Source organism: Quercus suber, unplaced genomic scaffold (assembly GCF_002906115.3).
Source record: "Quercus suber isolate HL8 unplaced genomic scaffold, Cork oak 2.0 scaffold_206, whole genome shotgun sequence".
Lineage (NCBI taxonomy): Eukaryota > Viridiplantae > Streptophyta > Magnoliopsida > Fagales > Fagaceae > Quercus > Quercus suber.
This window is the reverse complement of record NW_027069664.1, coordinates 714,216-727,218: the sequence shown is the minus strand read 5'-3', so window position 1 is coordinate 727,218 and position 13,003 is coordinate 714,216. Positions and strand designations below refer to the sequence as shown.

Here is a 13,003-nt window from a genome sequence, read left to right as displayed (position 1 = left end):
TCCCACTTATTGGGCCCCCACTTATTAAGGGGAAGTTTAGGCCTACAAGTGAGGGAGAGTGTTAAACTTATAGTTAAGTGATTAAATTCATCATTTTCTAACAGCTTAAACTTTTGGAACAATCGGTAATTTAACAGTATCAAGCAAAGACTAGTTTGAAGTTTGAACTAATAATGCCTGCAGGACTTTCATGTTCATAGTGTGAAAACTAAACTACAATATTCTGGAGATCCAAGAGTATGCTTGAGATCATTTCCACATGCTCGTCCAATAACAAGGTTTCCAATAATAGCATTTTCATTTTCTTATTGTACCTTTTCTGATGGGTAGGAAATGTATTTAAAAAATAAAATAACAAATAGTAATTGTGAACACGAAAAGTTTCTCCATATATAAAGCATCCCCATACCTGGAAACCTAGCCAACGAGCTCTACTAAGTCAACTGTCACCTCTTCTCTTTGTAAAAGTAAGGTAGAGGATGACGTCATGGGTTCAAGATCCACTAAGTGCGTAACTTACCAATTAAAAGAAGAAGAACAAGAACAAGAAAGTGCAACATCTCACCCAGAGCATCCTTGACATCAGGTGACACCAAATTTGCAAAAACTATGATGCCTGAACAAATTCAGACCATTGCCAAACAAATGGAAATGACCAACCAAAACGAAGCAATCTTGAACAAATTAAATAACATTAAAATACTGCCATTCATCATATTTGAAGAAGGAAAAGAAAAGTCTAAGAAAAGCACATATACAATCAATTCTTAAACAAAAAGGAAAAAGATACAACTAAATGATGAACAATTGTATAGTTTTTTTGTCCCACTCAAAGAGTAAAAGTACATGAAGTCAAGGATATGCTGGATTTATTCGCAAGGTACAAATCGATCACACAAGGTATGAAATTCAAAAGGAAAGCAATAAGCAGCATACCCTTCAGAAATATGTATATGAAGCATGTTAAGATCAGTACACTCCACACTCTCCATTAAACTCTACACCCAGGCCTGTAATGTCAATTGTAGCAATCTACTATTATGCTGCTGCAGCTTCATAAGCTTGTTAATTCACTTCTCCATTACAAGCTTAGATTTATTTTCCTATCATTCCTTTACAAAACAACGAAGTTACAGAATGTTAATTTTTTTTTTTCTTTCTCTAAAACTCAAGCAACAACGTTTGCAGGTTTTTTCTCTTGGAGGGAGATCACAGTTTCAAAAGCACCAACCAAGGCCTTAACCTTGCTCTTCCGGGCTTCAACAAGTTTACTTGCCGTTTCTTCTATTACATTATTAAACAAACCCTGAGCATCTTTCTTCCCCTGCACATCTTGATGCCTCAAAACAACTTTTGGTGGATCAGCTTCCATACTCTTTGTGTCACCATCACCTCTACCTGTCCTTTTAAAGCCTCTCCTTCGGGCATTGGCCTTGACAATTTGGTTCTCCCCCAACATTCTACCTTGCCTAAATTTGAGCCTCCTTGGACTGTTATTTGCAGACTGAATATCAACCACCTTCCCCTGCCTGAACTTCAATTTCGAAGGTTGGGAATTTTTATCTTCAGAAAAAACCATCCCAGCCTTTCTGGGCCTCCCTTTGTATCCCTCTTCCAAGGTGTCTGCTTCTTCAGTATCCTCAAGTTCACTATTTGCCAAGGGTGAGTCATCTTCTGCTTCACTCATTGTATATTCAGACTCCTCTTGATATTCTTCTTCATGGGTTGAAGAAGACAGAATATTTGGGAGGGATGTAGACTTCGGTGATGATGATAAAGCATGTGACAGTTCAATTGCAATTCTTTCATTTTGAGCAGATTCCAAAGGTTTGTTCTCAGTTTCCACCTTGATGACATACAAGGTTTTCTCTGGGACCTCTTCATTGTTGGGTTGCTTAGGTTCAGCTTTTCTAATCTTGTTCTGATTCATAAGGGGAGACACAACTTTCTTGTTCCTGAGCTTTCTTTCATTTGAATTTGCAACTCTATTGACAGAAGAATTTGATGACAATGAGGCTCGTGTGGAAGCCAGGCCTTTCTTTACAGCTACTCTATTGACAGAAGAACTTGATGACAATGAGGCTTGTGGGGAGGCCAGGGCTTTCTTTACAGCTACTCTATTGACAGAAGAATTCGGTGACAACGAGGTTCGTGGGGAAGCCAGGGCTTTCTTTACAGCTACTTTTAAGGTCCCCGTCATCTTGCCAATCTTGACATCACTCTTTCTTAGGCCACTTATACCTCCTGAGGAATTAGGAGAAGACATTGGTTTCACTGCCACAGATTTTGGCTTCAAAGGAGTAGCTTGTTTTGTAGACAAGTTTAAATCTTTAGCTTTTGATGAACCTTTTCTCGAAGAAGCTTCCACCTTTTTGGGAGACAATGACATTTCTGCCTTCATGGAATTTTGGGTATTAGATTTATGTGTGTTTGAATAAGGTGAAGATTTAAACTTGACCCCTGACATCTTCTTCCTCTCTGTCAGAAATTTACTTTCTCCAGGATTTTTGCTGCCAGGTGATTTTGTTGACACTTTCTGTTTAATGGTCTGAGGAACATCAGATAAATGGGTTTTGGAGTCAGGTGAAGGTTCGAGCTTGACCACTGTCATCTTCTTCATCTCTGGCAGATCCACACTCACTAATGGGTTTTCGCTGTCAGGTGGTTTTTTTACTACTTTTTTCAGTATGGGACGTCTTGCCTTTCCTTCAAATGCATGTTTCCTCCCATATTTACAAAAATCATGACAGGAACCAGTAGACGCCCTGAGATAATGAGGAACAATTTCTCCACTGTTTAAAGAGCTTGCTTTTCCCGTAGAGTTTCCTCTCAAATTATTCCCATTTGGCTTAATTGTCTCTGGGGTCACTGGTAAATTGACATTCTCCTCAGCCATCAGATAGGAAGGAGATATACAGAACAAAACTCACAAGAGAAAAACCCTGATAGCCAACAGAAAGTATATTATAATAAGGCAAAGGAATAATACATGAAGAAAAATCAACTAAGCTAATTGAACAAGATATGATTGTGGTCAAAGAAGAAAAGTATATATATATATGTTGCATTAAAATAGAATATACATACCAAGATCTAGTCAAAATTTTGAATTATAGACAACTCCAATCAGGAAATATTTCCACAAGATCTTTAACCTGAAAACAAGAACAAAAAAGATAACATTACATCTATGAAGTCATCTTATAAATTAAAACAAATATTGTTTTTTAAATTCTGAGGAGATTATATACCAAATGAAAAGGTAATAAAATTATGAGCTTCCAAAAGAAGAAGAAGAATAAGAAAGCTGTAAGCATTCAAAACCAATTCTATATTATGGCTGAAAATTTTCCCAGAACACTAATAATACTAAATACTTCTTGTATCTTACTTCTGAATTAAATATTCTAGTTGGCAATATCAATGGAAAAAATCAAACACCTCTGGCACATTAAATGTTAAAAGTAGATATCAAAGGAAATTTACATCGTTTTCTCTTTCAATTTCTTTTTGTTTTTTTCTGCCCAGTCTCTTTGGACCAAAGAAGAGCTCAATAGACACTTAATTCTTGTATGATCAAGTATTTACATGTAGCGTATCAAAAAAAGATCAAGTATTTGAATGTAGAAACAAATGAGTAAGCGGAAAGTAATATTAAACAAAAGAGATAGACAAATGGGATCCTTTAACAACCGCAGAAAAAATCATTAAAAATCAAGAACAACTCAAGTATCAAAACGAACACCTCAAATATCAATCAGTCCCATATAACAATATAACCCACTAATAAAATGTTGGATCCATCATAATTCTGCGATTTTTAAGTACCTATATGCATCTACCGGTTGCATTCTAGGGAGCAAAGAAGTCGGTGTTAAATTTTAAAAATACCTATCAATGAGAACTGTGCCACACCAACAATATCACACCCAGACCAACACAAATCAATTGCCAAAATATCATTTTTCTTCAAACCCATCTCCAGAAATCAGAAAGTGATCACAACCCACATCACAACATCATTAAAAAAAGAACATAAAACAGCTGTTCATAGCAAGAGTCAAAGCTAAGTATATCTTTCAGAGAAGACAAAAAAGAACCATTCTACAAGCAAAACCCAATTCCAAAAACCCCACAGAGAGAGAGAGGGAGAAAGAAAGACCCGATTGTCAAGAAAACGCACCCACAACACGAAACCAATAGAGAAGAAGCGGTGGTGCCTTGTCAAAGCTTTATGTACACCCAAACCCACCATCAAAATCTCAACTTTCAGCGAACCCATGTGTGTAAAGGACGAAAAGAAACAAAACACATGAAATTCTAAAAGAAAAAAAGGCTTTATAGGTGGGGCTGAGAAGGCACAGCCTGACCCTGAAAACACGTACAAATACAGATATACACAATACAGATACCTCTTTTATAGGTTGCCTCAGCCAAAAAGGCTGCTTCAACAAGAAAGCGAAGAAAAAGCAACACCGAAAATATATGAATGAACGCAAATAAGGCCTACCTGAAACTGAAAGGCAACGAGCGTAAGAGAGAAAAGCCACCCTCTTTTTTTTTTTTCTTTTTTCTTTTTGCTTTACCTATAATAAAGAAATACTACTGTTATATATTTTTGGGATTTGCTTAAAGAGATCGTGTAAGCAAGCAACTGTTTCTGTTTGTATGCTCTGCTATAGCTTCTTTCTATTTTTCTGGTTGGGTGGCGTTTTCTGCTCTGCTCTTCTCTGCTCTCTCTCTCTCTCTCTGCGCGTTTGTTACAGAATCCAAGACACAGAGAAACAGGTCCCACAGGGTAACTGAAGCATGGGTTTAACTGCTTATGACCAAATTTATAATGTGACAAAGTGTTTATTTCAAGGTTTATTTTTTCTTTTTTTATTATTAATTGATAGCTGCGGAGTGAGAATTGAATATTGGATATTTTAGTTGGAAATATCTTAAAGTGTCATATAAGTTTTTCTTTAGAAAGCTCTTTATTTAAAGGAAAGTTACCATGTTTTTGGTATATCTAGATATTTAGTATGTGTTATTAATTTTATATCTAATTTTTATTATTATAGGAATTTCATATCTAATTGTTAATTAGATTCTCCCTTCTACCATATACATAAATATTATTCACACATTTTATGTGCATTTGTAATCATTTTTATTTTTTACTATAACTGATATAAATATTTAAAAAAAAAGTTAGGGACATAAATTTGTAAAGAAAACTCTATATTTAGGTGACCATAATGACATTTATCCATTAGGGGTTAATATCTTAAAAGTAAATAAAAATAAGTTGGATGGTGAAAATTTTGGTGGATGACAACTTATCTTGAAGATGAATATGAATTTTGCTTTGGAGGATTTTCATATTTTTATTGGCATAATCTATTATTAATGGCTTGAGTTTTCAAGAATGGTAGAATGATTATATATGTTAACATCACATAATGTTATAAAATAGTTTATAACTTTAGCATTTTCTTTTAAGGAGAATTTTAAATAAAAATTATTTCTAAAAACATTTTGCCGAACATACTTTTCACATCAATTTTGGTTTTTGTTGCCATTGATTCGTTGAACCCTAATACTGATACAAATACTATTAGTTCATGTTAATTCACATATATATCATATAGGACTATTTAACTGTATTTAAAAAAGTTTCTTTAAAAAAATCTGTATTTAGAAAAAAGACAAAGAGATTGTTTTAGAAATATCCCACAAAAGATCCTCTGAATTTTGTTTAATTAAATGATATTTCAAAGAGGTCGTGCCAACCATGTTTTTTTAGGGTCTTTTTCATTTTTATTTTCGAAGTTACTATTACGTGAGAATAGGGCTTGTTTGGAAATTGAACTAAAGATGAACCTTCAGATCTAAATTAAAGTCAATTTGGAATTAAAAACTAAAATTTCATTGCTGAGATCATTTCATTTTCTTTTTGTAATTAATAGGTTAAAATGCTAGAAAGCTATGTTTTAACATTTTTTAAAGGTGGCCTTTTTATATTATAGAAAAATATATCTATTTCTATTTCTAAGATGCTTTCGACATGATTAAAACCAATACATATTTAATTTCTACTCGTTATTATTAAAACAGTTTTCTTTTTCTTTCTAATCACTAAATGTGCACCTTCATTGTGAAGAAATTGATACGAACCCTATTTATTTTTATAAGTGACGTTGTAGACAATAACCTTTCCTTCATGACTAAGAAAAATATGATAGACGAATATTTTAACAACGTGATACATACACAGACACACTATGTATGAAAATTTAGTTGCACAATGGTTTCATTTTACCTCCCTAATTATAGTCAAGCTTTTTATTATATTCCAAAAACTTCTTTTGCAATTGCATTTAGAAGAGTCATTTTCTAGCTGCTGGCATTTCTTAGAAAATAACGAGTGGGAAACATATGTTCACCCTTCCATCTTTTTTTCTTAAAAAAATAAATTATTGCTTTCTTTTTTTGGTATTTCACACCTTTGATCTTTATATAAAGGTTGAAAATTACAATTTCACTTCATATTGTGGGGGAGAGGGGGGGGAGATCCCCATTAAAAACAATTGGGAAATTTTATTTCTTATAGTAGTTTACCCTCCCTTTTTTTATTTTTCCCTCTTGTTTCAAAAGCAATTATGCAAATTGAAGACTGTAGTAATTTAATTGTTAAATTTGTAATATAACAATACTTATACAAGGGGGTTGTAGTGTAAAGGGAAAACTGAGGCAATTTTGGAGGGTGTTTACAATTTTAAATATGTTAGTTGGGCGGCGGGTGTCCCCCACATAAAAGCAAGGTGTGCATATTTACATGCTACCATGTTCTTTCTTATTAAATATTCTTATTTTAAAAAATATTATTCCTTTATATTTATAATTTTTTTTCCTTTCATATTCTAAAGTTTCTAGGATAGTTTTATTATAGAGTTCTTAAAATTCTATCAATTCATTTTATAATTTATGGAGTAGTTTTCACAATGTCAACAATCACTACAAAATATGGAGTTATAGCTACGTTTTTTTAGCTGTGTTTTAGCCGTGTTTATAAAAACACGGCTATAGATGCCCTATAGCCTTGTTTGTTATAAATGCGGTTAAAATTATGAACCTATAGCCATATTTTATAAAACACAGTTATAGGACAGTTCTGTAGCCGCATTTGTAGTGTATGTAGCCGCGTTTTATCAGGTAAGGCCTATGGCTGCATTTAAAAAACACGGCTATAGGTCCAACCCAGTCAAATTTTTTTGTTTTGTTTTTTAAACTGACCTATATCCGCTTTTATAAGCCATGGCTATAGGCAAAGTATAAATAAATCCCCTTAAAACCATCAAACCTAGCCTTTGTATTTTTAGGGTTTCTTTCTTTCAACAACCAGAGAGAGAATGAGAGAATGAGAGAAATGATAAATATTAATATTTATCAATCAATATTTGACATCTATTTTAATAAAATTTAATTTACTAATTTCAAAATCATTGATAGATATTAAATTAAATTGCAAACTCTAATATTTGAGGCAACATCCTTATAGAATTTAGGGCAGGAAATTTTTTTTCATGACTTATTTCATATAATTTGTGATTAGTGCAATATTATTTCTATATAAATTTATCATTAACTGATACTACTTTTATTAATCTATAATTATAATATGTCACTTCAACGAATATAATTTTTTTTTGAAGAACAATGATGAAAAATTCTAAGTCATTTGAACTTATTGTAAATTTTTCCATCATTGGCAGTTGGCAATGATAATATTATATTTTGTAATAACGCAACAGTTTTTTTTTTTTTTTTTTTATTTTTTTTTTTTATACAGGATAGAAATTCTATTTTAACCTAATTTAAGTATATATGTGTGAAGTTCTCTTTGGAAACTTAAATCTCGGTCCTTACCCCCACACTCCATAAACACTTATATTTATAGAGTGACCATCGCATCAAAAGTGTGTAATGATACGCAACAAATCTTTGATATCCTTTCTTATAACTATTAAAATTTGACCCACTTGGTCGGTAGCAAATTGTGAAATACTATATAAAAATACTATATAATTATGTATTTCTTTCCTTAATCAATCCTTAATAACTGAGATAATGTCAGTATGTTTCAGTTTTTTTAATGCTTTGTTGGAGAGCATAACTTGAAGAAAACAGGATCTCATCAATTAATTTTTTTTTTCCTACGATTGCAATCACTAGGGTAATTATTATTATTAAATAGACAGCTCACAAGTCATACCTCACGTATACTTAAATATCATTGAAAATTTTAATCGGCAGCCCTTAAAAAAAGAAAAAAGATAAAAGATAAAAGATAAAAGAAAAAAGAAACTTAGTTGGCAGCATTTTGAAAGTATTTTAGGGAATTCAAAGTTCAAACTAGGAGGAATAGAACTTACCAACAACTTATATGGCATCATCTTGAAATCTTGAACTTTATTTTTACCTTTTAATTTGACTACTGTACATGAATTGTATGCACATTTTTGCCTAGTTTGCTTGATCTATTTCCTTTCAATAAGATCTCCCGTTCAAAATTTACTAAGAAATACTCCGAGTTCAAAGTTTTCCCCCCTAATGTATGGTTTCTCTCTCCTTAAATAGGAGCACATATGTTAGGAAAATTAGTAGGTACTCTCAGAGTACCATAAATGCGTAGTCCTCCCTTTCACATGAATGGTAGGTCCCATCATGAATTTAACTAACAGGACTCATTATTCATGTGAGATGAGGGAGTACACATTTATGGTACTCCGGGAGTACATAATAATTTCCCCATATGTTAAAATTGTAAACTTATTTAACTCCAAGAAAAATTAAATGACTTTGCCATTGATTATAATAATTGTATAGCATTTCGAGATGCAATAGTACTGTTTTTTGTAGGATTTTTTTTTTTTTTTTGGAATAAAAACTTTATTGCTCAAAAAACTCAACCTGATACAAGGGAGACACAAAAAGATCGGGTCTGGACCTATCTCTAACAAAAGCCTGAGAAACATGAGAAGGCATATTGGAGATGGGAATCGGCCCAGACCAATTTACAAGAGCTGCCCACTGAGCTAGCAAATGAGCAGATATATTACCCTTTCTACAAATAAAAGAAAATTCAACATTTGAAAAACTATTAACAAAGAGCAAAATATCTTCTAGAATAGACCTGATACTTCAATGCGGGGTTACATATGACTTTTTCAGCGGCTCAATGACATTCCAGGCATCACCCTCCAAGATTATATTTTGAAATCCTTCGTTCACAGCACACCTCATGGCATACCAAGCTGCTCTTGCTTCCCTAAGCAGGGAATTTCCACTCTCAAATTGCTCTACCCATGTCAACAAAAGGTTGCCAACTGAATCTCTTCCCACAACTACAATTGTGATTTTCTCTTCATGTATTGCAGCATCAAAATTTAGCTTGATCCAGCTCTTTGGAGGGGGAGACCAGACCACATCTTTTGATGGTTTCTCATTTTGCTCTTTCCAAGCTTCTTTATGCTCCATGAAGACTCTAAAAATTTGCCAGGAAAGATTAGTTGGATCACTTTTTTAACCCTCCACTCTAGCTTTATTTCTAGCCATCCATAAATGATCACAGAGAATGGAAGCATAAAGTTGGAAGTCTTTGACAGATTCTTCATTCAGTCCCAACATGGATTTTGGATTTAAAATAACCTTAATCCAACCCAAGATAGATAGAGAGGATAACTTACTCATATATATAGGCCATGGGGCTAGTAACCAAAGCTGGACAGCCCAATCACACTGCATAAACAAATGCTCAATTGTTTTAGGGGCATTATTACACAAAAATCAATTTAAAGATGAAATGTTAAAACGATTGTTAAGAACAGAACAAGTTGGAAGGATGTTCCAACACATTTTCCACAAAAGGTTTTTAAGTCTGGCATTTACTTTTAGCTTCCATAAATCCTTCCAATCTTTACTAAGCATGTGGGGGTGGCTTGGAAGATTCAATCCTCTTATAGCATTATAAGTAGATTTCACTGAAAACTCACTTGAAGGAGTAAGACACCAGAATACTTGGTCATTCATGGTTTGATGAGATAAATGGATGTTTAGGATTTTATTTACTACGGGAGGTTCAAACAATATTGAAAGTTTATCTCTATCCCATTGTCTGGTATCTTGATTGATCAGGTCTGCTACCAAGTGAACATCAATAGAAATACCGCTTCTTGTTTGGGGAATGAACCCTGGCTTGATAGGGACCCATGGATCTTCAAAGATCCAAGTGTTAAGGCCATTGCCAATTCTATGGCATAAGCCCTTACTAATAACCTTCCTATACTCAAAGATACTTTGAGCTACCCAAGAAGCACCCTTCGGATTGGGCATTTTCATGAAATTTATGTTCCGAACATATTTCTTCTTGAAAACTAGCACACACATTTTATCATTGTTATTGACCATATCCCAAGTCATTTTGGCCACCAAAGCTTTATTCATATCTTCTGATTTTTTTAATGCCAAGACCTCCAACATTTTTAGGAGTGCATATTGAATCCTAGCTTTTGAGACAGCAACCTTTCTTACTATCATCCATTGTACCCCACCAAAATCTTCAGTTAAGGGAAGCAAGTTTTGAACAAACTTCATTTGGGAGAATTAGGGATGAAGCTTGGTAAGATGGCATGGAAGAAGTCATAGATGAAATGAGTGTCGCTCAACCTGCTTGAGAGAGAGTTTTCATTTTCCACCCTTGCAGCCTTTGCTTAACTTTCTCAACAATCTCTTCAGCTGCTACCTTTTTATCTCTACCAGAGGCTATTAGAATACCAAGATATTTTTCCTTCTTATTTGAAGCACTAATTCCAATAGAATTTGCTAACCGAGATTTCAGATAATGAGGAGTATTTCTACTATAAATAATAATAGATTTAAAGAAATTTATCTTCTACCTTGACCAGCTTGAAAAAACATACATGCAAAGCTTTATCCTTTCCAAATTTTCCTCATTAGCTTGAGCAAAGATAAAAAGATCATCCGCAAATTGCAAATAAGTAATAGGAGTTAGATCTCTGGCCAGCTTAAAACCCCTTATCCCATTACACAAGGCTTCTCTCTCAATCAAGCGAGCCAAAACCTCCCCTGCTAGAACAGAAAACAAGGGAGAGAGAGGATTCCCCTGCCTCACCCCTCTTTGAGGTCTAATAAACCCAAACAAACTTCCATTTATAAGGATGGAGAAGGATGTTGTAGAAACACATTACATAACCCATTGTATCCAAGTATCAGGGAACCCAAAATAGCGAGGGACTTTCTCAATAAAGCCCCATTCCAGGCGGTCATACACCTTTTCCATATCTATTTTTAAAACCATCCAACATGTTTTACCCTTCTTCTTCTTCATTGCATGGAGAATTTCTTGAGCTAAGAAGGTATTTTCTTGGATTTTACAACCAAGAATGAAGGCTGTTTGCCATGAAGAAATTAACTTGTTAAGGACTTGCTTGAGCCTATTAGCAAGGAGTTTAGAGATGATTTTATAAAGCACATTATAGAGGCTAATCGGCCTAAATTGGTTTACTGAAGTTGCATTGTTGCCCTTAGGAATAAGAGCAATAAAGGAGTGATTGATTTCTTTTAACATATATCCCCTTCTAAAAAAACTCATAATTGCTTCAGTGACCTCTCCTCCAATGATATTCCAATAGAACTTGAAAAAATGGGTCGACATACCGTCTGGTCCAAGCACCTTATTGGAACCCAAACTAAAAACCACACTTTTAATCTCATCCACTGAAGGCAGCCTTGATAACATCTCTTTATCTTCTTGAGACAAACTAGGCAAGATTAAGCCGTCCAAGTTGTTTGGGATTGAGGGATTGGATGAGGTGAAGAGAGTAGTGAAGAACTCCTCAAAGCACATTCCAATCGCTTCCCTACCTGAAACCCAATTCCCTTGTTGATTCTTCAAAAGATCAATTGCATTCCTCCTCCTCCTAACAATTGTTGAAAGATGAAAGAATTTAGTGTTCAACTCTGCTGCAAGAAGCCATTTAGTTCTAGATTTTTGTCTCCATAAAGTTTCTTCTCTAATCAACCATTCATGGAGCTCCAGATTAATACTAACTTCTTTTTCCAAATTCTCCTAGGTAGGTTCTTCCCTCTAGATTTTCTCTAGTTGATCCCATTTCTCCCTAATTTTTGTCTGAATATTCCCAAACCATTCTCTGTTCCATCTACGAAATTCATCTTTTGTTTCCTTGATCTTCTTACAGACTTTGAACATAGGAGTCCCATTTAAAATTTTTTCCATGCCTTCTCCACCACAAAAAAATAGTTTCATCTCTTGTCCAAACATTGATGACCATGGCAGTTAAATTCACAATCCTACCTAAGATAGAAAGGGCCTTTAAAACTGTATCATAAAATTCTACCTAAGATAGAAAGGGTCTTTAAAATAGTATCATAAAATCAACTTGAGGATCATAAAATCTTACAAATTATTAAAATGCTTAATAGAAATATAGCAATAAGATATTACCTTACTATCTTTTTTTTTTAATTATTTTTTTTATAATTCAATAATTGGGGTGGAAGAATTCGAACGCTGGATGTCTTATTTAGAAATACTAAAATATGTCAACCAATTGAGTTACAAGACTTTTAGTCAATCACAACTTTAGTACCCAAATTTAATTATATGGTATATAATATATGATGTTAGTGACCACTAACCACACTAGTCACACGTAACATAAAAATAAATTTAGATTATATGTATTGAATGATGACATTTCAAAGTTTTTTTTTTTTTCTTCATTAATCATGTATTTAAGTAGCGTTTACCTAATTATCTAAGTCCAAAGAAAAATCCTTCTTTATATTACAATAAAAACAGATATAAACCTGTACATAGCTATAAAGCTATAAAGTTGTCCTTTAATTGATGAATAAGACACAATGAAAACACACTTAATTGACTTACTGCTACATCATTATCAACATAATCAAA

General features: G+C 33.6%; 1 protein-coding gene across 3 annotated transcripts; it reads right to left on the bottom strand.

The window, feature by feature from the left end:
- Positions 1–787: 787 nt before the first annotated feature.
- Positions 788–4,823, bottom strand: LOC112022401 (uncharacterized). Of its 3 annotated transcripts, none has more exons than XM_024054990.2 (3): positions 4,511–4,823; positions 3,088–3,155; positions 788–2,942 (listed from the first exon to the last, which is right to left on the bottom strand). In XM_024054990.2, exon 3 carries the CDS (start codon positions 2,894–2,896, stop codon positions 1,169–1,171), a length of 1,728 nt encoding a protein of 575 aa, XP_023910758.2. In that variant the 5' UTR covers positions 2,897–2,942; positions 3,088–3,155; positions 4,511–4,823; the 3' UTR covers positions 788–1,168. The 3 variants fall into 3 exon arrangements, with proteins under 3 accessions (XP_023910758.2, XP_023910759.2, XP_023910761.2); XM_024054991.2 differs by lacking the exon at positions 4,511–4,823 and adding an exon at positions 4,184–4,443; XM_024054993.2 differs by lacking the exon at positions 4,511–4,823 and adding an exon at positions 3,892–4,130.
- Positions 4,824–13,003: the final 8,180 nt, after the last annotated feature.

Excerpts from the sequence above, each read along its gene's own strand:
- LOC112022401 (XM_024054990.2), bottom strand. The coding sequence starts at position 2,896 with ATGGCTGAGGAGAATGTCAATTTACCAGTGACCCCAGAGACAATTAAG.